The 25,472-nt window shown below is 40.8% G+C and overlaps 2 protein-coding genes across 4 annotated transcripts in view; one reads left to right on the top strand and one right to left on the bottom strand.

The window, feature by feature from the left end:
* GOLM2 (golgi membrane protein 2) overlaps positions 1-14,570 on the bottom strand; it is a 92,447-nt gene extending 77,877 nt beyond the window's left edge. The window contains exon 1 of one of the 3 annotated variants that reach the window (XM_037502385.2): positions 14,107-14,570. In XM_037502385.2, coding sequence (XP_037358282.1) covers positions 14,107-14,433 — 327 coding nt within the window. In that variant the 5' untranslated portion in view covers positions 14,434-14,570. The remainder of the gene's footprint in view (positions 1-14,106) is intronic. The other 2 variants (XM_037502383.2, XM_037502386.2) reach the window with 2 other exon arrangements.
* A 6,326-nt stretch (positions 14,571-20,896) lies between these two features.
* Positions 20,897-25,472, top strand: part of FRMD5 (FERM domain containing 5) — a 348,168-nt gene continuing 343,592 nt past the window's right edge. Inside the window, exon 1 of the mRNA XM_054701135.1 lies at positions 20,897-21,008. The gene's annotated coding sequence lies outside the window, so the exon portion shown is untranslated. The remainder of the gene's footprint in view (positions 21,009-25,472) is intronic.

Below are 25,472 nucleotides of genomic sequence, written 5' to 3'. Positions count from 1 at the left end.
ATCATATACAGAGAGAATTCTAAAAAATCTACCCCCAAAAGCAACTATTAATGAGTTTTAGTGACTTAGATTCCTTGGATTCCATTAACCAAAACCGAGAGTTCTAGTGCAAGGAAACTATCAATATATAAACATTAGTAACATTTCTACACACCTGCATTAAACATATGGAAAATGGAATAAAAGCTACAAATGCATTTTTCATAGTATCAAATACATGAAATACTTGGGAAAAATGAAAGAAAGTATGTGCAAATCTTGAATAACTGAAAATTTTAACATGTTGCTGCAAGAAATTGAAGGATACCTTAAAAAATGGAGCTACACTATGTTCATGCAATGTATTATTCAATATCATTAAGATTCAAATTACTCTATATTGTTTTTAGATTTGACATGGGTTGAATTATGGTTCTAAAAAGTTACACTTAAGTCCTATCCACCATCTCTACTCCATCTATGAATGTAACCTTTCTTGGAAATACGGTCATTACAGATATAATCAAATTAAAACAAAGTCATGTGGGTTTAGGGTAGGCCTTAATCCAGTATTATTGGTGTCCTTATAAGAAGAGAAAGCAGGAGCATCCCTGATGGTGCAAGGGGTTAAGTCTCAGCACTTGAAGCAATCCGCGGCCACTGAAGCACGAGTTCAATCCTCAGCCAGGGAGGTGACCCACATGGCACTGCAGATAGCCTGTCTCACCCCTACTCCCCTCTGCAGTGTGAGCCTGTTCTATTCCCCACTCTGTCTCTGGTGAATCCTCTCACCCCCTGCACCTCTGGCCTACACCCCAGCTCTTGTATGCATAAATAAATCTTAAAAAAAAAAAAAGAAGCAAAAGCAGAATAGGGAAGAGATGCCATCTGAAATACAGCAATATACTGGGAAGTCAGCCACAGAAGATAGAGGCATAGCCTTGGAGATATGCTGCTATAAACCAAGACCACCCAGGTGGTCAGAAGCTAGAAGAACTCTCCCTTAGAGACTCCTGTGGGAGAATGGCCCTACCAATATCTTAATTATGGACTTAAATTCTCCAAAATTGTGAAATGATAAATTTCTGTTGTTTTAAGCCATTCAATTTGTGGTGCTTTGTCACATTAGTCCTAGGAAAATAACACACATAGCGAAGACTCAAAAGTTATTTGATTTGTTGGCTAGATAACTGCTCTTATATGTATTATATATAGTATGTATGTATGCATAGAATTTTCTTATATAATTTTATATATTCTAATGTTTTATATATATATAAAGTACTGCATGGCAATATAATTTATTGGAAAGAATAAAGGCATTTGGAATCAAACAGATCTGAGTTTAGAATTTTTCATTCTCTTACCTCTGTTAAGCCTCCTTGTTCAGTCACATAATGAGAAGGATTAATAAAATAAATTATGGAAAAGCCTGTCTAGTACAGAGTGTGACATTTAAAAGTGCTGCTTCCTTTCTTTCCTTAGTACATAGGTATAGTTAATCTTGAAGAAATTTGGTCTTGTAATGTTTTCTTAAAGCCCAAATACATTAATTAAATTGACAAAAATATATACTGCCGTACTCTGTACTGAAAAGATCTCAGAAACATGGAGAAAACTCTTATTTTCTCCCTCTCTTATATTCATATTTCTCCACTTTCTCCCCACAAAGGACTGAGTAATTTGAGAGGTTCCATGGAAATCATAAAAAGAAAGTGGTGGAAAAATGAGTTAGGATTTAGTTATGCAGAGAAAAGGTAAAAGAACATTGAAGGAGTTTCTTCCTTCCACCCACTCTTTAGAGGAAAAGAAACCATTTTTTAATGTGGCATGTGGTATCTGTCTCTGAAGTAATAGGGAGTACTTTTTGAACTGTGACTATATAAGACAGAAGAACTATGATTTTATGATGAAGACCTAAGACTTCCCTATTTCAGCTTCTTTCTTGGAAGAGATTTAACATTTCTTTTGATTGAACATGCAAGCTTTCCTCAAGGCACAGGATATGCATGCAGTAATTTCAGTTTCTCACAGTGCTCCTAGTTTTTGTTTCTTATTCCTAACCATCTAACTTTCTTACCCCACTTTTCCTGGCTGAGCAGCTCCTCCTTGAACTACGTTGCCTCAAAGTTTTTGATCAGTTGCCTGCCATGTCTGATTTTTTCCTCTCTGCCAAATTAGGTCCCTTTGCCTAAGAATGAGTTCAAAATTTATCTCCAGGAAGGTTTTTCTATTTAATATAAAATGATTTACTTTCTCTTTACAATTTCAATTCTATATGTCTAATGGTCTTTCCTATATATCTCATTTAAATTTAACTTGGGGCAAATTTTTTTCTCATTTGATGAGAAATTAACAAAGGCCTCATCAACCATCATTCTGGCCATTCTAATCTCTGTATCTTTTGTACTGTTTATCTTTCCTGTCTCTCCTTCTTAAAAAGGAGCTCTCCTTTGCAGCTCTTCTGCCAAGACTACCTACCTGTCTCAATGGAGGTGTATCTTTTCACAATCTTTTTCCCTTTGCAGCTCTTTCTGCCCTCTTGTGTCTGTGCAAGAGTCCTTTTCTTTTTTTATATAATAAGCCTACCCTTAGAAGTTTCTCCTTTATCTTCCATCCATCCATTTTCTCTCAGCCTTTCTCTCTTCTACTCAATGATTATATACCCTGTACTTCTTTCTTTAACCCCAATTTTATCTCTTCATTCATCAGACACTTTTGGATTCTTATTCTGGGTCAGTTCCTATACTAAAAGCTGTGGGTACAGCAGAGAACAAGAAGCAGATACAGTATACATGGCTAAGGAGTTTATAACTCAGCAGAGAATTTGAGAGGAGGCCCTAAACCTAGTTTAAGGGCTCAGGGAAAATACTTTTTTTTTTCCTTTGTTTAGGTAAGACTGCATTGTATATGATTCAGAGATATAGGATCATACCTCTATTTTAATTTTTTTCTATTTATTATATGTATTGACATAACATTGATTTATAACACTGCATGTTTTAGAGAGAAAGGCACATACCTCCATAAACGTGTTATCACACCATGCCCAGTAATTGCCCCCCTATAGTCCCTGGGAGTCCCCATCCTCACTTTGTTCCCACGCACCCCTGCCTTCCACTTCTAGTAGCTTCCGTTCTACAGTCAGATTTCAAGAGTTTGTTCTGCTGTTCCTTTGCTTTGTTTCTTTCTTTTTCTTTTTAAAGACTTATTTATGCATACAAGAATTGGGGTACAGGCCAGAGGTGTGGTGGGTGAGAGGATTCACCAGAGACAGAGTGGGAAATAGAACAGGCAGATCGACGGAAATATACTGCTGAGGGGAGCAGCACGCAAGTCAGGAGAAGTCTGCTGTGCCACATGGGTTGCTCCCTGGCCGGGATCAAACTCGTGCAGCAGTGGCTATGGACAGCCTCACAGGCTGCGTCTTAAGCCCTTGCACCAATAGGGAGGCCCTGTGTTGTTTCTTTACACTCCATATATGAGTGAAATTATATGGTATTTTCTTTCTCCTTCTGATTTATTGGAGAAGACATTGTGGAGAAAGTTTTACTTGGAACTTAAAAAACAAAAGATTAGGCTTCAGTGAGGTAAAGAACAAGGGAGAGGTTTGTAGTAAGAGTCTAAAGGTTTGCAAGAGATGTCTAAAGAAGTTTCCAAATTAAAGACATTCTAGTTTCAAAGCACAGAGTAGGGAAAAGCAAGGAGAACTGAGCATCTGAAAGTTCAATATGTGGGTTGGGAGGGAGAATGATGTATTTGATGCTGGACTGCAAAGCTGGTGTCAAATTAAGAAAAGATTTGTGAGCTGTATTAAGAGCAACAGGAAGTCACTGAAGCAATAGGAAGTAACGACCACTACAACCAAGATTAACCACATTTTTACCACCCCCTCAAAGTTTCCTGTCACCCCTCCCTGTGACCTCAGGCAATAACTGTTCTGCATTCCCTCATTAGAGATTAGCTTGTTTTTTTCTAGAATATTACATTCTAGAACAGCATGAACCTTTTGTGCTGGGTTTCTTTCACTCATTATAATGGCTTCAAGGTTCATCTATGCTGTTGAGTGCATCAATAATTCATTCCTTGGGCCTCCCTCGTGGCGCAAGGGGTTAAAGCGCACCCTGTGAAGCTGTTTGCACATACTGCAGCACAAGTTCCATCCCCGGCCAGGGAGCTACCCACATAGTGCAGCAAACCTCTCCTGACTCACCCGCTGCTCCCCTCAGCAGTGTGTTTCAGTCGATCTGCCTGTTCTGTTCCCCACTCTGTCTCTGGTGAATCCTCTCACCTACCACACCTCTGGCCTGTACCCCAGTTCTTGTATGCATAAATGAATAAAAAAAATTTTAAAAATTCATTACTTTTTATTGTTCATTACTTTTTATTGTTGAGCAGTAATCTGCCACATGGATTTATCACATTTTGTTTATTCATTAATTTTAGACATTGGGTTTTTCCACTTTTTGGCTTTTATGTATATGGCTACTATGGGTGTTTGTCTTTGTGTGGTGATGTTTTTATTTCTGTTGGATAAACACCTAAAAGTACAATTGTTACAGGATCCTTGGATCTAGACTTTACTTGCCTAACCTTCACCCTTTAACCTGCAGAGGCTCCCCTCAGCAGTGTCTTCAGTCTGCCTGCCTGTTCTGCTCCCCACTCTGTCTCTGGCGAATTCTCTCACCCCCTCCACGCCTCTGGCCTATACCCCAGTTCTTGTATAAATAAATAAATCTTAAAAAAAAAAAGCATAATTGCTCCACATACACATTAATATTTTTATTGTCAGGAATTTCCTTTTTTTTTTAAGATTTTATTTATACATACAAGAGCTGGGGTTATAGGCCAGAGATGGGTGTGTGTGTGTGAGAGAGAATTCACCAGAGACAGTGGGGAACAGAACAAGCAGATTGACTGAAATACACTGCTGACGGGAGCCGTGGGCGAGGCAGGAGAGGTCTGCCCCTCCATGTGGGTATCTCTGTGGCTGGCGGGGATCGAACCAGTACTGCAGAGGCTACGGGCAGCTTCACAGCCCTGTGTTCAACCACCTGCGCCACCAGGGAGGACCTCTGCTGGAGTTCTTAATCTTATATTAGTTTCCTAGGGTTTCCATAACAACATTCTACCAACGTAGTGTCTTAAAACCACTAAAATTTATTCTCTCATAAATCTGGGGGCTAGAAATCCAAAATTAAATTGTTTGTAGGGCCATATGCTCTCTCTAAAGACTCTAGGGGAAGATCCTTCCTTTCCTCTCTTTTAGCTTCTGGTAATTGCTCACATCCTTGGCAGAGCTTGGCTTATAGATGCATCACTCCAATCAAGGCCTCCATATTCGCATGGCTTTCTTCCCTGAGTGTCTTTCTATATCAGTGTCCAAAATTCCTCTTCTTACAAGAACAGAAGACATTGGATTAGGGTCTATTCCAATCCAGTAACTGCTAACACTTTGTATCAGTACTAGGGACAATCAAAAACCTATAGGAAGTTGGGTCTCCCTGGTGGCGCAAGGGGTTAAGCACTGCACTATAAAGCAAACTGCAGTCTCTGCGGCACGAGTTCGATCCCAGCCAGGGAGCAAACCACACGGCAAGGCAGACCTCTCCTGTCTCGCCCGCTGATCCCCTTAGCAGTGTACTATGGTCAATCTGCCTTTTCTGTTCCCCACTTTGACTCTGGTGAATCCTCTTATCCCCCACCCCACACCTCTGGCCTGTACCCCAGCTTGCATGCATAAATAAATAAATCTTTAAAAAAAAACCTATAGGAAGAAATTTTAAATATGGTCTCTCCTCAAGGAACTTAAAACTTTGTTAAGAAGACAAGGCTAACATATAAGAGGCTATAAGTGAAAAATTAAAAACAAAATTACTTAGTGTGGTTCAAACAATAACTGCAAATTGCATATAAAGAAGGAAAAGCGGGCCTCCCTGGTGGCACAAGGGGTTAAGCACCGCACTATGAAGCAATTTGCAGCCTCTGCAGCAAGATTTTGAATGCTAGCCAGCCAGCCAGGGAGCAACCCACATGGCACAGCAGACATCTCCTGACTCTCCCGCTGCTCCCCTCAGCAGCGTATTTCAGTCGATCTGCCTGTTCTGTTCCCCACTCTGTCTCTGGTGAATCCTCTCACACACCCCATCTCTGGCCTGTACCCCAGCGCTTGTATATATAAATAAATGAATAATCTTTAAAAAAAAATAAAGAAGGAAAAGCATACTTCAGGTTAGAAGCCCCAGGGAGCTTCATGATAGAAATAAATCAGAAGTTGGATAAAAGACTAGTAGAACAGATACACAGAAAAGAGGCAAGAGGCAGAGTGTCAAAAGGCAGGAAAAGAAGTTAACATGACATATGAAGGGAGTCGAGCGGACAAAAGTAAGCAAAATAACCTGTCTGGAACATGATTTGGATATGGAGATAGTGGGAGACATAGGCTGGAGCCACTCCAAGGAAGCCCTTAAAGGTCAGAGAACAGAGGTCTAACTTGCAGTGAGTGATACAGCCACTCTAAAAAGCAAGGTATGAAAGATCAGGTTTGCTTAAGGTGAAGAACTGACTGAAAAGGAATAGAGACCGGGACAAAAAGATTAGTTAGAAAACTATTGCTTTCTCTTCAATCAATTCTCTGTTTTCCAACCAGAGTGATGCCTTAACTTAATTTGATTAACTGATCTGCATGATAAATTACTGAATATGAGAGGCTGAAGAAATCAAAGATGACACCAAAATTATATAATCTCAGTTTTAATAATGGTCTCATGAGCATTATTTAGAGGGACAAAGAAAGGGGTATAGTTTCGAAAGGCAGAGTAAATTCTGCATGATTTATGAATAACTTGAGGTAACAAATTATGGCTAGAATGTGACTAGATTATAACTAATGAAGTCTGGGCAAAAGCACAAATTATGTGCAGCATATCAAAACTATAAAGGCTGACATTCAAATTACAGAGGAATAAGCAGGCTCTAGTGAATAAGACAATATGGGAAGAATCAACTAATCCTAACTAGAAATGGAGCAGGATGGGGCCTCCCTGGTGGCGCAAGGGGTTAAGCACAGCACTATGAAGCTATCTGCAGCCACTGCAGCACGAGTTCAATCCCTGGTCAGGGAGCTACCCACATGGTGCAGCAGACCTCTCCTGTCTCGCCTGCTGCTCTCCTCAGTAGTGTATTTCAGTCAATCTGCCTGTTCTGCTCCCCATTCTGTCTCTGGTGAATCCTCTCACACCCCCTCCCACCCCACACACACACACACACACACACGCTTCTGGCCTATACCACAGTTCTTGCATGCATAAATAAACAAATCTTAAAAAAAAAAAAAAAAGAAAAAAAGAAAAGAAAGAAAGAAATGGACCAGGAAATAGCAAAAAGAAAGAAAGAAAAAAAAAGCAAGATAACCAGGAGCAAAGGGTGAGGTAGGTAGATTACAACTGTGACCGGATCTTGGGCAGGAACACAGAGAGTCCCCCGGAAAGAAGGCAGTGCACAAACAAGGAAGTAGCTGTGGAATAATAGCTAACACAACACTATTACACATTTCTTTTTTTTTTTTTTTTAACTATGTGGTAGGTATTGTTGTAAGCATTTTAATGAATTTATTCACTTAAACTTCATTTTACAGATGAAGAAACAGGGGCACAGAAAAGTAGAGTAACTGCCCAAGGTTATACACATACTAAATGGCAGAGCCAGGATCTGAATTCATAACACCTGTTATGTACTAGGGTCTCTACATAAATATATTTGGCAAACACTGAGCTTATGGGGTTTTTTGGCAGGGGGAGGGGGAGTAATATGCTTCTCATTCTCCTTTCTGGAACATGACCTTTCACTATTCAACCAAAGGCATATACTACCTCAGGAAGGATTATGGTTGTTAAAGGGAAAAGAGGTTATTTACTGTTCAGCTTCAAAACAAAACTGATGCTTCTTTGGATTTGTAAGAAAGCAACACCTTCAGGGAGGATCTTTTTTATTGTCTAACAGCTCCTTTTGTTTATCAAGAGATTGACATGGTTCACCTAGACCCACACAGCTTTCATACAAGCTATAGGTAGTAAGATTTCAAGTTAGGATAAGAGGAATACCCTATACCCAGGAGGAAAGAGGAATGAAAAGACAATGTGTGAATCATAGATGCCCTTGTTATGGGCTGAAATATGTTCTCCCAAAATTTACACGTTGTGGACTCAACCCCTAGGACCTCAGATTGTAATGTATTTGGAAACAAAGTCTTTAAAGTGATTAAGTTAAAATAAGGTCAATAGACAGGGGTTGCGATCTAATGTAACTGGTGTTCTTATAAGAGGAGGAATAAACATTAGGGATGAAAATACACAGAGGGATGACCACGTGAGGACAAAGCAGCAAGAGGGTGGCCATCTATGAACTAAGGAGAGGGGGCCCTAAAGAAAACAAACCTGCTGGCACTTTAGCCTTGGACTTTGATATGCCACAACTGTGAGAACATAAATTTCTGTTATGTGGTATTTTGTATGGAAGCCCTAGCATAGTAATATACCCCTCTAGAATGGAACCTTATTGAATGAAGGTAAGAAATAAATTTGGGGGAATTCCAGAGAAGTGGGGCTTCCTTCTCACTCCTTGGACACTTATGGACAATTTCAAGCTCCCTTAAAGAATTTCTATGTTGTAATTAGTGCAGGTAATAGACTGAAAAAGGCAGGACAGTACAAAAACTGAAAGAAGTCTATTATTACCATTCCTTTGGATTTCTAGATATCCAAAGGTCTGAGAGTAGCAGTGTGCATACCTAGCAACTAGATCTTAGTCTCTAATACCATTTTCCAATAAAAAGAACCAGGGCTCATTGGAGAAATGACTGATAGTAGGACTACTAGGAAATATATAGGAAATATACAAGAAGAGGGAAAGAGTTGGTCACAAACATGGAGTATTACCCCAAAGGGAGATAAGAGTCAACTGAAAGAGCTCCCCAATAGCCAAGGCTGGAATAATTTGAGCAACAATATAAAGTAGCATTGGATTAAATGTATGAAATAAACATCCATGAGTCCATACTAGTATAAATAAAGGATTGAATAAATTAGTAAATGAGGAAGAAGAAATTAAGGACCATGTGGAATAATTCCAGATAATATATGACACTCTGCCCTTAAGAAGGTAGTACATAACTGTCACTCATTAAGTATGGCTGCATATAAAGACTTTTTCCCAAAGCGAAAGGGACAAAAAAAAAGTAACTTTTCAATGAAGAAATCTGACAAACACTGCCTCCACGCAGGTGAGCAAGGTTAAAAGTTATAGTGATAAATCATTTATGTACCCCTAAAATAAAGCTGTGAGAACGGCACCTTATATCTGTGATATTCTTTTTTTTTTTTAAAAGATTTATTTATTTATTTATACAAGCACTGGGGTACAGTCAGAAGCGCGGGAGGGTGAGAGAATTCACCAGAGCCAGAGCAGGGAGCAGAGCAGGCAGAAGGACCGAAGTACACTGCTGAGGGGAGCAGCGGGCTGCGCGCCATGTGGGACCCTCCTCTGGTGGCAGGGGAGCAGCCGGGGATCGAACTGGCACTGCAGAGGCTGCGGGCAGCTTTGAAACCCAGCGCTCAACCACTGTGCCACCGGGGAGGGCCCTATCTGTGATATTCTTACCAAAAACCATAATCCCAGTCTAATCCTGAGAAAAATATCAGACAAGGACATTCTATAAAATACCTACCCAGTAATCCTCTAAACTGCCAAGGACATCAAAAGCCAGGAAAGTGGACCTCCTCTGGTGACACAGCGGTTGAGTGCTGGGCTACAAAGCTGCCCGCAGCCTCTGCAGCACCGGTTCGATCCCCGGCCACCAGCGAGGGTCCCACATGGCCCGCTGACCTCTTCTGCTGCTCCCGCTGCAACCCTCAGCAGTGTATTTCTCGTCAGTCTGCCTGTTCTGTTCCCCGCTCTGGCTCTGGTGAATTTTCTCACCCTCCTGCGCTTCTGACTGTACCCAGTGCTTGTATAACTAAATTAATAAATCTTAAAAAAAAAAATCACAAAACCCAGGAAAGTAAAAAACTGTCACAACCAAAAGGAGCCCAGAGACATGATGACTAAATGTAATGTGGTACCCTAGATGGGATCCTGGAATAGTAAAAGGATATTAGGGGGAAACTGAGAAAATGTGAAGTATGGATTTTAGTTAATAATAATGTATCAAAACTGGTTTATTAATTGTGACAAATATACCAAACTAATATAAGATGTTAATAACCAGAGAAATCAGGTGTGGTGTATTCAATAACTCTGTACTATATCTGCAATAATTCATTCCATAAATCTAAAACATCTAAAATAAAATTTCATTTAAATAGAAAAGAATACAGCCTGGGAAAAGATTCCTTCCAACAGCCCCTATACATACATGCTACCAAAGACAGCTCAGCAAGGATAAAGGAATCTTTGGTGTGGAACACTGCAATTCAAGAGTGTACATGGGGGTGATGCTGCCCAAAGATCCTGGTCTCCAAAAGGTTGTGAAGACAGTAGTCAAGCATCCAAACACCACCTGATACTTAATATAATGCCCCTAGAGGACTCTCAAAACCACATGTGGATTTAGATCATTCTGTGTATTGTCTTAGGAACATGTAAGATTTAACCTCTATCTCAGACACTAGCTTAGCACTGAGAATGTTAACATGACACCTTAGGCTACGACTTAGGAAATCTCAACTTGACCAGCTGTAACTATCAGGAAAAATTTTCATCTCACATTACAAGTGCCAATACTCTATTGTAATGTCCCACTCTGTCATCTTCAGTGCCTTGGTTATTCCTTACTAACTTATCTTTATCTCCTGATACTTGCCTTGATTTCAGGTACCACATGCAGAAAGAACAACATCAGACAAGGGGACCATCTTTTTAAGCGTAACTTTTTTGAAGACACTGGTGAGGTATTTTGTAGAATGTCCTCTAATACGAGGCTGTTTAATGCTTTCTCATGAACAGCCTGGGGATTCTGGACTAGGGGTAATAATACCACAGAACTACAAATGCAGTTCTTTTAAGGAACAAGAAAACTTTCCTTCATAACTCACTAGTCAGATCATAAGCCCCTTCCTAAACTAATCACTGGGAAGAATTAAGAAATTACCATAATAGACTTAGACCAATCAGAACTTAGCCCTGAGTCATAAGTAAGAAGCACATATAGCAAGCAAAAATAGGGTTTGCCTGCAAATATGAAGGAAGTACGAATGGCTATTGACTAGGCCGCTCCCAATGTCTACTACAGGCAAAAACTGAAAGGCAGAGCCTTTGCTCAAAAGAGACCACATTAACAAATGTGTTTTTAAATGGCAGAGATACTTTTAATGGTCAAATTTACTTTACCTTCCTCCAACATTATCACTATCCAGAGAGATTTTAGTTCAGTTGTACAAAATAAGATGGTTTCAGGTTTTATTTTTTTCCTATAATTTGATTTGTAATGCGTCAAGTTGGATACGTCTACATATATGTGATCTTAAACCTGTACAATACCCAGGTAGGTGCTATGATCCCCATTTTACAGATGAGGAAATAGGTCCAAAGTACTTAAATAACTTTCTTAGCGATAATATAGCTATATGTACAGCCTTTTTTAATATACCATGTAGTTCTCCAGATATTAAGGAAGTAGCAGTAATAAAGGAAATATCTCTGAAAGACAGGTTGCATCTATAGTTCATTTAGACAAAGGCTACCATTTCTATTTGCCACTTAGAGTCTCCTCATTAACCCCAAGAACAAACATACACGAGCACTACACAAAGATGCTATGGCTGGCTCAAAATATGGAATTAACATACAAGTAAGAGATATAAATTTCTGAGCCAGTTACACTTAGCCAAGTAAAGTCAAGATACCTAGGACAACATTTCCCACACTACTGTGTTACATTCTTCTGAACCATCATAACAAATATAACTTGAAAAATAGTAATCTGTGATCAAATTAACTGAAAGACACCATGTTAAAATTAAATCAACTTCTTTATTAACAGATTTCTATGAGTCTTTATATGCTAGCAGGCATATTCTCCTAGAGGATACACTAATATTACTTAACATTTCTCTCCAGAAAAGGTTTTCTTTTTAACTCCTGACCTCCTTAGGACAGTATTCTTGTTTAACACTACTGTGAAAAAGATTGCTCTAAAAGGAAAGCAGAAAGAAATCCAAGAATAGAGTCTATTAAGTGTTGGAGGAAAAAAAAAATCCACCAAAGAATATAGTAAAGAAGGTAGAAAGCATATATGGAGAGTTTAACAATTAACAGGAGCAAGAAAGGAAAACTATTTCCCAAAATCTAGAGACAATCAACATTAAGAGAATAAGTGGGGGGTAAAAATAATAAAGATGCTTTTTAGATTTGACTAGGAAAACTGTCACCTGTGCCCTTCATGAGAATAGTTTCAGAAAAGGGATGGAAAAAAGGATGGCAGATAGAAAAGGAAAAGATTTAGGATGGGGAAAAAAAGATTTAGGATAGAGAATGAAAAAGAGGAAGTAGAGAAAGCATTTACAGACCACCACTAATTGGAATTCAGCAGGGACAGTAAAAAAGAAATAAGTTGATTAGGAGAAAGGAAGAACAGAAAAAAATTTAGAACAGGGACACCTACACCTGGTTGAAAATAAAAGGGACAGATTATAATAATCCAGGAGATGGAAGAAATAGAATCCAAAATATAAATTATAAGACATCTTTCCTTTCATATTACAGAATTTGAATAGTAATGCTTAAACCACTTCAAGTCCGAAGGTTTCATTTTAATACTCTAATATTTCATGGATATTTAATACTCTAATATTTCATGGATAATATTCCATGGATATTGGCCTTGGCCTGCAGCCGGCTGCTACTCTACACAACACTGATTTTTCAGTGTTTAGAGTTCAATGTGCAGTATGTGCATAGATTTGCTAATCTCGTGCCCCTCTCAGAGGAAGTCTTTCTACGTTGTGGTAAAGAGAAACATGTACCTGAGGGCCTCCAACTACCTTATGCAATAAGGTAGTTGGAAGCTAATGGAGATTTTAATCTATAATGATTTGCTAAAAATAACTTTGATATACAAAATAAAAATTTGCAATTATAATAGGATCACATACCAAAAACTTGTGAATATTATCAAAGAAAGACATCGGCTTATCAAAACCAGAAATCTTCACAACTCTGCTACGCCAAAAGAAGTTGCAGAAGCCATAAGTTAGTAACATAGCTTCCAATATGCTGGTGAAAACAATTTAATAGCAGCTATTGTTACAGTTTACCTTTAAACTTGTTAAATTCAAAACTTCGTGTGGCTTCTCATCTGCATAAAACACCAACCCTAATAACTACCTCAGCATACAAAATTTCATTTTATTTCCTTTCAAGAACAATGAGGATAATGACATGAGATTCTGTTGCTTAGAACATATTTTTTTGAGTCTACCTTTTTTGGTTAATTTCATTAGTCAAACTGAAGTCATAATTTTGCTTTACCTATGTTCAAATGCAGTTCATATACGCTACTCCAGGGCCCATCTATCTTAACATTTTGATCACAAAAAGAATCAGTAAATTCTGATTCTTTAATTACTTAATAATCAATGTAATTAGATTTTTTAAAAGTCACAATGCTTAAAAGATACATTGTAACCGCCAAAGTGGAAGCGTTAGAGGAGGCCCCATTCTTTAAATAAAGAAATTAATATTGCTCAGTATGCACTGAATAAGAATGAGGCAACAATACCCACACCAAATCTGGCAGTTTCCAGATTTGTCTATCTGTGAACGTAAGGCTGCCACATAGGCCAGATGATTACTACTGCCAGCTCAGCAGCTGAGCTTGAAGAAAACGCGGCATCCACACACAGGCCACTCTTGAGAATCAGAACTTGGAGCCAGCTTCGTCTGGCAGCGAGTGGAGAATGTGGCAGTGATAAACCGGGTAAAGTGACAGAAACAGGGTTGCTGGCGGTAAAGGTAGCCTCCAGAGTTGCAATCCTGGAAGGCACAAGGCAGCCGATGGCGAGCTAACCTCCCCACCCGGGGGGGCTGAAAGAAAAAAAATTCCTAGGGTAGCGGGGAGAGGTTTGTCCTCACCTTGTCATCCTCGCATCTCTTCCCCAGGCCCTCCTTGGCCTGCAGCCGGCTGCTGAGGCGGCCGTAGTCGGCCTCCTTCTGGTCGATCTGTTTCTTGTGTGAGTCCACCAAGAGCAGGAGATCCGAATTGCGCTTCTCCAGGCGCCCGCGGGCCACCTCGGTGCGCTGGACCTGGCCCTGCAGCTCGGCCACCTCCTCCTGAAGCAGGACGTGGCGGGAGGAGATGCTCCAGTAGTTGAAAGCCAGGGCGACGATCACCACCAGGAGCACCACCAGCACGAAGGAGGGCAGGCGGCCCGCCCGCCGGTTGGCCCCGAAGCCCACCATGGGGCCGCAGAAGACAGTGCCCGGGTTCTCGCCACCGACACCTGCGGACAAAACCTCAGGCCTCCGCCGCCGAGTTGCCGGGGGACGCGGCCCCAGGGCCGGCAGGAGGACGAGGAGGCGGGCCGATTCGCCCGCGGGCGAGCTGGAGAAGGGGGCGGGGCCGCAAGCCCCTCCCCGCCCCCCTCCTCAAATCTGGCCCGAGCGCGTCCCGAAGCTGCGATACCAACCTGCACCCGCCGGGCGGAACCTGGAGAGCCCGGCCGCCCGCACTCCGGCCCGACACCTCGGGTTAGGGGGCGGGGCCAGAAGCCGGAAGGAGGCGGGCTTAAACCTGGCCCCGCCCACTCGCTGGGTCCGGGTCGCCTAGGGGGCCATTTCTTAATTTCCGCTGACGCCCCCTGTTCTCGCGAGAAAGTGGGCTTCTCTCGCCTTTTGCGGGCTTATCTCGCGATGGTTATCTGAGGGCGCCGCGCGTGTGGTGACTCTGCGTGTGGGGTCAGCTCCCGCACCTGGCTGCTCAGTTTCCTGGACCCAGGGTCTGTCTAGGGAGTGGCCGCCCTGCCGTGGCCCTCGCCAGTGTTTGTCTTTGAGGCGGTCTGGGGCTGCGAACACTACTTAGGGAAAACCTTAGGTGAGCTGCGGGCCCACGGGGTGACGAGAAAGGTTTTGTACTTGCTTCAGTGGGAGATTTTCTCTGTAAAATAGCGGTGCCCCAAACATTATAGAGAAAAGTAGGGGGAACCGAGCTTTGTGACAGAAAACGGTGGTAGCAGCTTGGTTTCCAAGGTTGCTGCTGTCTTGAACGCAGAGAAATTTAAAATGTGGTGAGCTCCAGTTCTTAAATTCGCTGTGCTTGCACCCCCCCACCTCCCCAACCCCCTATCCCCCCAATCCCCCATCCCCCTCACACACCCCCACCCCCACCCCCCTACGCCCCCAACCCCCAGCTGGGCTTTCAAATACAGAGACCAGAGACTACCCAAAATGATAACTGCACTGTAACTGACGTCCAGCACATTTTCGTTACAAATAGTGCTCTTCCAAATTGCTTTTGCTTGCCTAGCCTCTCAATAACACAGTGTTACAGATGAGGAATCCAAGGCACAAAGATGTTTACGAAATTTTCTTAAAGACCCATAACTTGTTTGAAAAGGCTTGATCATTGTACAGTGATCAGAGATTGCATTTACCAGGTTGCCTGTTACTGTAAGCTCAGCGTTAATGATAGTGATTTTTTTCCTGAGTATTTCCTTTGTACTTGTATTGAAAAAATTTTCTTTTCCTTAAGCTATTGGATCTGTCCTGCTTGAGGAGAAAACGGAGTCACTTAATTTTTCAAACCTCAAGTTCAAGAATTTCCATGAGCTTAAAAATCAAGAGTGCAAAAGCTTATTTTCATCGAAATCAGAGTGGTATGATTTTTAAACCGGAAGACTTGCCATCTTTGAAACATTGTTTTATGCCTCCTGTTCATTTCAAAAATAGTTACTTGCCTAATTGTCCTAGAGTAGCCTGGAAGAATTATTGCACCTTCCAAGAATCATGATTTCTGTCAGACACAGTAAAACAACACCAAAGTTAGTAATTTAGCTAACATCAATCTTGAACTCTATCAAACATCCTAACAGCTAAGAAATTCTCTCTGGTTTCAGATAAAAAGCAGTCTTTGGAAAAGGTGAGCAAAGCAAAAGTGGGACATCATTGACGACTGGCCTTGTTTTGCTTAACCAGCAGTTGAAAAATCTATAAAGTGATGTTAACCATATTACTCTTTCCAAAAGTGTTCTCATTTTTGGATATGTAAAAGTATAATATTGTACAAAACACATTCAGAGACCTTTTTTTCTTCAGTACTTTTTTTTTTTTTAAGATATATTTTATTTGTTTATAATAGCACTGGGTACAGTCAGAAGCACCGGAGGGTGAGAGAGTTCACCAGAGCCAGAGTGGGGAGCAGAGCAGGCAGACTGATGAAGTACACTGCTGAGGGGAGCAGCGGGCAGCAGGAGAGGTCTGCGTGCCATGTGGGACCCTCACCCAGCGGCCGGGGATCAAACCGGCGCTGCAGAGGCTGCGGGCAGCTTAGCAACCCTGCGCTCAACCGCTGTGCCACCGGGGAGGCCCTCTTCAGTACTTTAAAAAAAGCTATTTGATAACCTTATTCATTGTTTTACAGGGAACCCCGATATGAAATGGGTTGCCTGTACAGATGCAGAAGTAACTTGCTCAAAGTCATACATAAGTGGGGTATAAGGTCATTCATGGGAGGTGTATTCTTTAATGTGTCACCCAGACCCCCTACAAGGAATGAAGGACTTATCCCCTAGGTCACTGAAAGTACTGCCAGCCCATACCCCTCAGCTATCAGCATGCATCAGAATTTCCTCAGCTGAAGAATGAGGGCTTTCTTGAGAATACCTCCTCCCATCCCCATGGTACATGCAATACTGGTCAATACAATACACTTCTTATGTCACTTCCCTATGTCAAATCCATTGTTCACACTTATATAGCAAGAAGCAATATACTACAGGGGTATTGTGGGTTCTGAAATAACAGTGTGTGAAGTTTCTCCCTACCTCTTGCTAATTTTGTAGCATCAGGCCAGATATTTAACCTCAGTCCCCAGTTTTCTCATTTCCAAAATGGCACTCAGAATGAAGTTTGGATCTATATAAAGGGGAAAATAGCTTAAGGTAGGCTTTTCTTCTTTCTCACATAAATCCAGAAGCACAGAGTCCGGACTGCTAAGGCAGGAACTTTCCAACTCATGATCTGTCATCCCTACAATATGGACCTCATCTTCCCTGCCAGACAGCACTTTCTTTATCTAGGAAGCAGGAAGGATGAAAGGCACTCCCTCCTCCAACTTTTATTTTTTTTAAGATTCATTTTCTATTTATTTCTATTTATTTATGCATACAAGAACTGGGCGTAGGCCAGAGGTGCAGGGGGTAAAAGGATTCACCAGATACGGAGTGGGAGCAGAACAGGCAGATCCACTGAAACACACTGCTGAGGGGAGCAGCAGTCAAGACAGGAGAGGTCTGCTATAACATGTGGGTTGGCTTCCTGGCCAGGGATCGAACCCAGGCCACAGTGGCTGACAACAGCTTGATAGCACGAAACTTAACTCCTGCGCCACCAGGGAGACACCCCCCTCCAACTTTTTTTTTTAAGATTTATTTATTTATTTATACAAGCACTGGGTACAGTCAGAAGTGCGGGAGGGTGAGAGAATTCACCAGAGCCAGAGCAGAGAATAGAACAGACAGACGGACGAAAAACACTGCTGAGGGGAGCAGTGGGCGTGGCAGGAGAGGTCTGCGCACCATGTGGGACTCTCACCGGCAGCTGGGGATCGAACCATCGCTGCAGGGGCTGTGGGCAGCTTCTCAGCCCAGCACTCAACCGCTGCGTCACCAGGAGAGGCCCCCGCCTCCAACTTTCAAAATATCTGGAATGTACATTTCCACTTCTCATTGACCCGAAGTTAGTCACATGGGCACCCTCAGAGACTAAGAAGGCAAGGAAGTATAATCAATATCTTCAGTTGAAAATTGGGCTCCCTCAATAAAGGAAAAAGTGTAGAAAAAATATAAAGAAGCAAAAACAAACTGACACAAATATGGTTGTGTACAGTGCTTAGAACTGCACTTAATAAGTACTAAATAAATGTTGCTACTGGGCCTCCCTGGTGGCTCAAGGGGTTGAGCGCTACACTATGAAGCAAACTGCAGCCTCTGCAGCACGAATTCAATCCCCGGCTGGCCAAGGAGCAACCCACATGGCGAGGCAGACTTCTCCTGTCTCTCCCACTGCTCCCCTCAGCAGTGTATTTCATCCGTCTGCCTGTTCTGTTCCCCGCTCTATCTCTGGTGAATCCTCTCACCCCCGCATCTCTGGCCAATACCCCAGCCCTTGTATACATAAATAAACAAATCTTTTAAAAAATTAAATAAATGTTGCTACTACTGCTACCATTACCAGCAATGATTCTAAGCTTGTAGAAAGGACATGAACAAATCTATATGTTCGCTCACTTTTGTCCATGTATTGAATAAATACAATCACAATGATATTGCTAAGATAATAATTAAGAAATACTTAATTAGAGGGCTTCCCTGGTGGCGCAAGGGGTTAAGCACAGCACTATGAAGCTATCCGCAGCCACTGCAGCACGAGTTCAATCAGCCTGTCAGGAAGCTACCCCCATGGTGCAGCCGACCTCTCCTGTCTCACTCACTGCTCCCCTCAGCAGTGCATTTCAGTCAGTCTGCCTTTTCTGTTCCCAGCTCTGTGTCTGGTGAAAGCTCTCACCCACCCCTCCCCGCACCCCTGGCCTGTACCCCAGTTCTTATATGCATAAATAAATAAATCTTAAATACTTAATTGGAAGTGGTATTATGGTGTAATGCTTTTAGTGAAATTTTTAAAAGTTCATCTTCATGACACTATTATTTTTTTTTTTTTTAAAGATTTATTTATTTATTTATATAAGCACTGGGTACAGTCAGAAGCACAGGAGGGTGAGAGAATTCACCAGAGCCAGAGCGGGGAGCAGAGCAGGCAGAAGGACCGAAGTACACTGCTGAGGGGAGCAGCGGGTGCAGGGGAGGTCTGCGCGCCATGTGGGCTCCTCCTCCAGTGGCCGGGGAGCAGCCTGGGATTGAACTGGTGCTGCAGAGGCTGCAGGCAGCTTCGCAACCCAGCGCTCAACAGCTGCGCCACCGGAGAGGCCCCTTCATGACACTATTATTGAAAGCCTGCTTTGTTCAAGGCTTTATATCGTGGAGTATGCATTAATTAATTGACTACTCAAGCATTCAGTGAGAGTCTGCTGTGTGCAGATATTGTTGTAGGTAGGAGGAGTTGCAGGGCATAGCAGAAACATAAAGGTCCTCATGAAGCTTCTAGTCTCTTCCTCCTTTACCAATGCCCAGCCAGGGAATTATTCAGTCTACCTACTTTAAATCATTTTTGAAACCTCGCACCCCCTGCTGCTCTCAAATAGAACTGACCACTGCTTTATTGTGCCTCCATGTGGTGTCCTCAGTTTATTTTGCTGTGTCACATCTGTCTCCTACTAGACTTTTGATAAATATTTTCCTGCAGGACTATCGTAATAGAGAGTACGGAATGGGTTGAGATTTTGTTTTGACTCCAGGTCTTTAGACTTTTTTCCCTTTCCCAGTGTCTGCCTCACACTTGTTTCTTTCAATGTCTTCAAACTTGTCTGAGACAGTTTTTGATATCTCTTAACTATTTCAACATATTTTTTTCTTACATTATGGAATTGTAGAACAGAAAGGGAATTTAGAGATTGCCTAACTTAGAAACTTCCATTTTATAGGGATGAAGATGAAAATCCACAGAAGTAGTATGACTTGCTCAAAACTATTCAGTTCTTCCAGTTAAAGGCAGAATAGATAAGAAGTAAAGCGTTCTTCTATATCCAGCAAAAGTCCTTCTATATCCATAAAATTCTTCCTCCAAGTTCAAACTTTAGCTCATCTCTTTCTCTTCTGAATTATGCACTTAATATCTACAAATTGAATAGTTTTTGGCCATAGTTATAGAGTTAAATACTGTCTTACATTGTTACTCAACTATTTCACATAGGTGTATCTTGACTGACCTCTGTTAGCTGTTGATAAAGCACAGATTTTGCCATTTTTATTTTTTCTTTCTTAGAAGTTACCATATAGTAGCTAGTAGATATTAAGAAATACATAGGAAGTGAACTAATGGGAACATGGTGGGTAGTTAGTAAATATTTTTAACTAATGGATCACACTTTTTATATATTTTTCCAAAACATAGTGGTTCTTGTTCTTTACATTGTACTGCACTTTTCTTGTTATTTTTAAAAACCAGACTTAAATTCTTGGCAGCTAGTGAAAAGATGGTCATGCCTCTGCACAGACAACTGCAATGTATTTTTTCTGGACTTGGCAGAAAACCTGAGGTTTCTGCCCTATTTTTTGTTTTCTGTACTGCAGTTCATCTAATCTTCTAGCTCTTGGTGGCTTTTTCTGCTAGACATTGTTCTGTAGAATGACCCAATTAAAAGTGGCCCCATTTAATGTAGTGGAACTTTATGTAGGGTTGGTTTCAAATGATCACCCTGTAATTTTCCAAACCTTTATTTTACTTACTTTGATTTTTGGATGCAGTGTAGCTGCTGCTGGTGCTAGTGATGTTCCAATAAAATCCTTCTGCACTGATGTTCATGTGGAAGATATTGCTTTGAGCAGAGTTAGTGCTGTGTCGTATGGTACCCTTTAAAGCAGATCCTTGTTTATCCATTGTTTGAGCTTAAGTAGAAACAAAGGTTCTTTATTTAACCTATAGAATTTTTCAGTAAATCTGTTGGTTTCAGTGTGTTGCTTGTGTTGTTTTCAGCAGTGCAGTCTCCTGATGTTTATCAAGTAAACATGATGATGGATTGAACTCACTTCACTGCCCCTGTTCAGGTGCTATGTTTTCAATCATCAGTACCTTGGAGAAGCATCATATTATACCCTAAGACAGAACAGAAACCAGAGTGTGCAAAAGACTACATTTTGAAGCAGGTTAGTATAGCAAATTTGAAATAATAGTATGTTTTGAAATGTCTGGCAGCATTTCCTTATTAACATTATATTGGCATATACAGTGTTCTTTTTTGGGGCATCTGGACATTGTTAGAATTATTGTAAATCATATTAAAATTATTGGTATTTAAAAAAAAAGATTTTTTATTTATTTATGCAAACAAGAACTGGGGTATAAGCCAGAGGTGCAGGGATGAGCGTATTCACCAGAGACAGAGTGGGGACCAAAAAAGTGAGATCTACTGAAATACACTGCTGAGGTCTGCGGTGCCATGTGGGTTAGCTCCCTGGCGGGGGATTGAACTAAAGCCTCAGTAACTGGTGATAGCTTAATAGTGCTGAGACTTTACACCTCTGCCACCAGGGAGGCCCAAATTATTGGTATTTTTTTTTTTAAATCTGTTAGATCACTTTTGTAGTCAGGTAGTATTTGTGGTATGTGACTTGATCATGTTCTATGTACACTGTGGTATTTCACGCTCCCATGCCTTGGCATACTGTTTCTCTTTGAATACACTCTCTTCTCATTCTCTGAGTTCATTTAGATACTGTTTTTTTTTAAAGATCTATTTATTTATGCATGCAAGAACTGGGGTACAGGCCAGAGATGTGGCGGGGGTGGGGTGTGAGGGGATTCACCAAAGACAGAGTGGGGAGCAGAACAGGCAGATTGACTGAAATACACTGCTGAGGGAAGCAGTGGGCGAGTCAGAAGAGGTCGCTGTGCCATGTGGGTAACTCCCTGGCTGGGGATCGAACTTGTGCTGCAGTGGCTGCAGATAGCTTCATAGGTTGCGTCTTAACCCCCTGAGCCATGAGGAAGGCCCCATTTAGGTACTATTTGAATGCCTCTTCCAGAGCAGTTTCTTCTTTGTGCCACTGCTATGCTTGACTAACATGTCTGCTATTATACTTATAATACCTGCATCACAGCTATTAGTTTATATACTTTTCACCCTGTTAGATTGTGAGATCTTTATTTTTTTAATTAAAAAAAATTTTTTAAAGATTTATTTATGCATACAAGAACTGGGGTACAGGCCTAAGGTACAGGGGGTGAGAAGATTCACCAGAGATAGACTGGGGAACAGAACAGGCAGACTGACTAAAAATACACTGCTTAGGGGAGGAGTGGGCAAGATAGGGGAGGTCTGTTAAGCCATGGGAATTAACTCATGCTGTGCTGCAGTGGCTGCCTATAGCTCCATAGTGCTGAGACTTAACCCCTTGCGCCACCAGAGAGGCCCTGTAACTACATATGGCCTAAAGAAAGGATGAGATCAATCTCCATATCTACTTGAAACTTGACAAAATTCCCAGGGTAAGATCACCAAGAGCAGAGGGCTGAAAAACTAGTGCAGGTAGTATCCAGCCTATCTATCTATTTACCTCTCTCTCTCTCTCTCTCTCTCTCTCTCTCTCTGATGTTTTTACAGTATACACATGTATATATATGTGTGTGTGTATATATCTATATAGATATATAGATATATGTAGTGTTTCCCCCCAGTTTCTTTAGAAAATATTATTTTAAATGCATTTCCTGGGGCCTCCCTGGTGAAGCTATCAGCAGCCACTGCAGCACAAGTTAAAATCCCTGCCAGGGAGCTAAACCACATGGCAAAGCAGACCTCTCCTGTCTTGCCCGCTGCTCCCCTCAGCAGTGTGTTTCAGTCAATCTGCCTGTTCTGCCCCCCACTCTGTCTCTGGTGAATCCTCCCACCCCCCCCACCCCGCATCTCTGGCCTACACCCAGCTCTTGTAGGCATAAATAAATAAATCTTTTTTAAAAATGCATTTCCCTTATCTCAGCTGAATTAAAAGAAAAACAGCTTTTTCATACTTCCATCCTAGTGATTCCTAATTTATGTGTGTGTGGGGCCATTAATATAATAATTAATGCTCTCAACTAAAAAGTAAGAGGACTATGGGGTTTTTTTTTATATAGATAATAATTTATTTTCATAATTTTATTGAAATAACATCACATTGCACCATTATATGAGTTTCAGGTTTGCATCAGTAAAATCACCATGTGTATAGATGACATTAAATTCTCCACTGAAAGTCAAATTCTGTCTTCACCATGCAATTGACCCCTTTACCTGATTCTTCCATCCTCTCTCTGCCTCCTTTGTGGTAACCAATAATTTGGTCTTACCGTGTAAAAGTTTATTTTTATTTTATTTAGTTCATTCACTTTGTCTGTATACCACATTTAAGTGAAATTCATGCAGTGTTTGTCTTTCTCTGAATTATTTCACTAAGCATATTTTCATCTAGGTTCACCCATGTTGTTGCAAATGGAGGACTATGTTTTTAAAAAAAAACATTTAAATTGATGCAGCTCTTGGAGGGCTGATCTTTTAACTTATTGACTCTTTTAACAATTGGATCTTGGTTTTGAACACCAACGCAGAAAAGATTTTTGGGGGGATATTTTATTTTTATTTATTTATTTTTTCAATTTTTTAAATTTTTTACATCATTGTTCATTTTTAAACAATATTTGCTTTCCCCCACCGCCCAAGTGTAGTCCCCACAGAATTTCCTTCACCAATCCACCCGTGCACCATCACCACAGTACCCTGTGCTCCTCCCTCCCTCCCTCTGATCACTCTCCCTCCTCCTCCCCTGCAATATGTCTCTGATTTATAATTGTCTGTTTTTGCTTTGTTGTGTTTTGTACTGTTATTATTATTTTACATTGATGTCTTATTTGGTTCCCCTCTATTCCTGCTATGAGTGAAACCATCTGATATTTTTCTTTTTCTTTCTGTCTTATTTCACTGAGCGTAATACCCTCTAGCTCTATCCACGTTGCTGCAAATGGCGTGAGTTTATCTTTCTTGATTGCTGAATAATATTCTATTGTGTATATATACCACATCTTAAATTGATCCAGTCAGCTATTTTTGAGCATTTGGGTTGTTTCCGGGTTTTACCTATTGTAAATAGTGCTGCAATAAACATACGGGTACAGGTGTTCTTTTGAATCAATGTTTTTGTGTTCTTTGGGTAGATCACTAGGAGTGGAATTGCTGGGTCATATGGTAGCTCCATTTTTAGTAGACTGAGGAACCTCCAGACAGCTTTCCATAGTGGTTGGACCAGTTTGGAGAGTTCCTTTTCACCACATCCTCACCAGCATTTGTTGTTGCTAGTTTTTTTGATATGTGCCATTCTTACTGGTGTAAGGTGGTATCTCAGTGTGGTTTTGATTTGCATTTCCCTGATGATAATGGCTGTTGAACATTTTTTCATATGCCTGTTGCATTTCCTTTTTGGAGAAATATCTTTTAAGTTCGTCTGCTCATTTCCTGACTGGATTGTTTACTTTGTTTTTGTTGAGTCGTATGAGTTCTTAGTATGTTTTTGTGATCAGTCCCTTGTCAGTTGTATGGAATACAGAAATTTTTTCGCAATCAGTAGGGTGTCTCTTTGTTTTGGTTAATGTCTCTAGCTATACAGAAGCTGTTCAGTTTGATGTAATCCCAGGTGTTTATCTTTTCCTTGACTTTCTTTGTTTTGGGTGAAGATGTTACTGAAATGTATGTCTTGTAGTGTTTTACCTATATTTTCTTCTATATATTTTATGGTTTCAGGTCTTATGTCCAGTTCTTTTATCCATTTTGAGTTGATGTTTGTGCATGGTGAGAGGTAGTGGTTTAATTTCATTCTTTTGCATGTGGTGGTTTTTGGAGAGTTTATTTATTTATTTTTGCATAGAACAACTGGGGTGTAGGCCAGAGGTACTGAGGCTGAGAGATTCACCAGACACAGAGTGGGGAGCAGAACAGTCAGATCTACTGAAATAACTCTGTTAAGGGGAGCAGCTGGGGAGACAGGAGAGGTCTGCTGACCATTTGTGGGTTAGCCACATATGTGGGAATCGAACTCAGGCTGTTACGGTGATATTGCTGAGACTCCCTAGACCACAAGGGAGGCCCCAACCCAGAAAAGATTTATAGTGTTTAAGAGTACAAACTTGTAACAAGTAGTAAATAAATCATAGAGAACTAATGTGTGGTATAATAAATATAGAAAATAACATTCTTCTATAATTAGGTAATGTGATAAATATTGCAGTAATGGTAATACTATTAAATAAATGTATCAAAGCAACACGCCATTCATGTTAAAAATACATAACACTTCATGACAAATTTATCCAATTAAAATAAAAATAAATAAAGGTAAAAATAAAAATAAAATAATAATCCACCTTTTTTAAGCCATAAGACTTGCTGACTTCCTTGAAATTATTATCCCATCGAACATGGGAAATTCTGCTCTCATTACCTTTGTGCTTAATTTCATTCCATGAGATGATTTCTCTTTGGGCTAATGTTTGCTATGTTTTCCTGTGGCAGTCACTTGCAACTTCATAAAATATTAAATCAGAATCTAACAGCCTGGGCATTTCCCCATATTTGCATCAAT

The sequence above is a fragment of the Talpa occidentalis genome, unplaced genomic scaffold (assembly GCF_014898055.3).
Source record: "Talpa occidentalis isolate TD23 unplaced genomic scaffold, MPIMG_talOcc4v2.1 talOcc4.11, whole genome shotgun sequence".
In the NCBI taxonomy this organism is placed as follows: domain Eukaryota; kingdom Metazoa; phylum Chordata; class Mammalia; order Eulipotyphla; family Talpidae; genus Talpa; species Talpa occidentalis.
The sequence above is the reverse complement of the archived record's forward strand: the minus strand, read 5'-3'. Positions and strand labels throughout refer to the sequence as shown.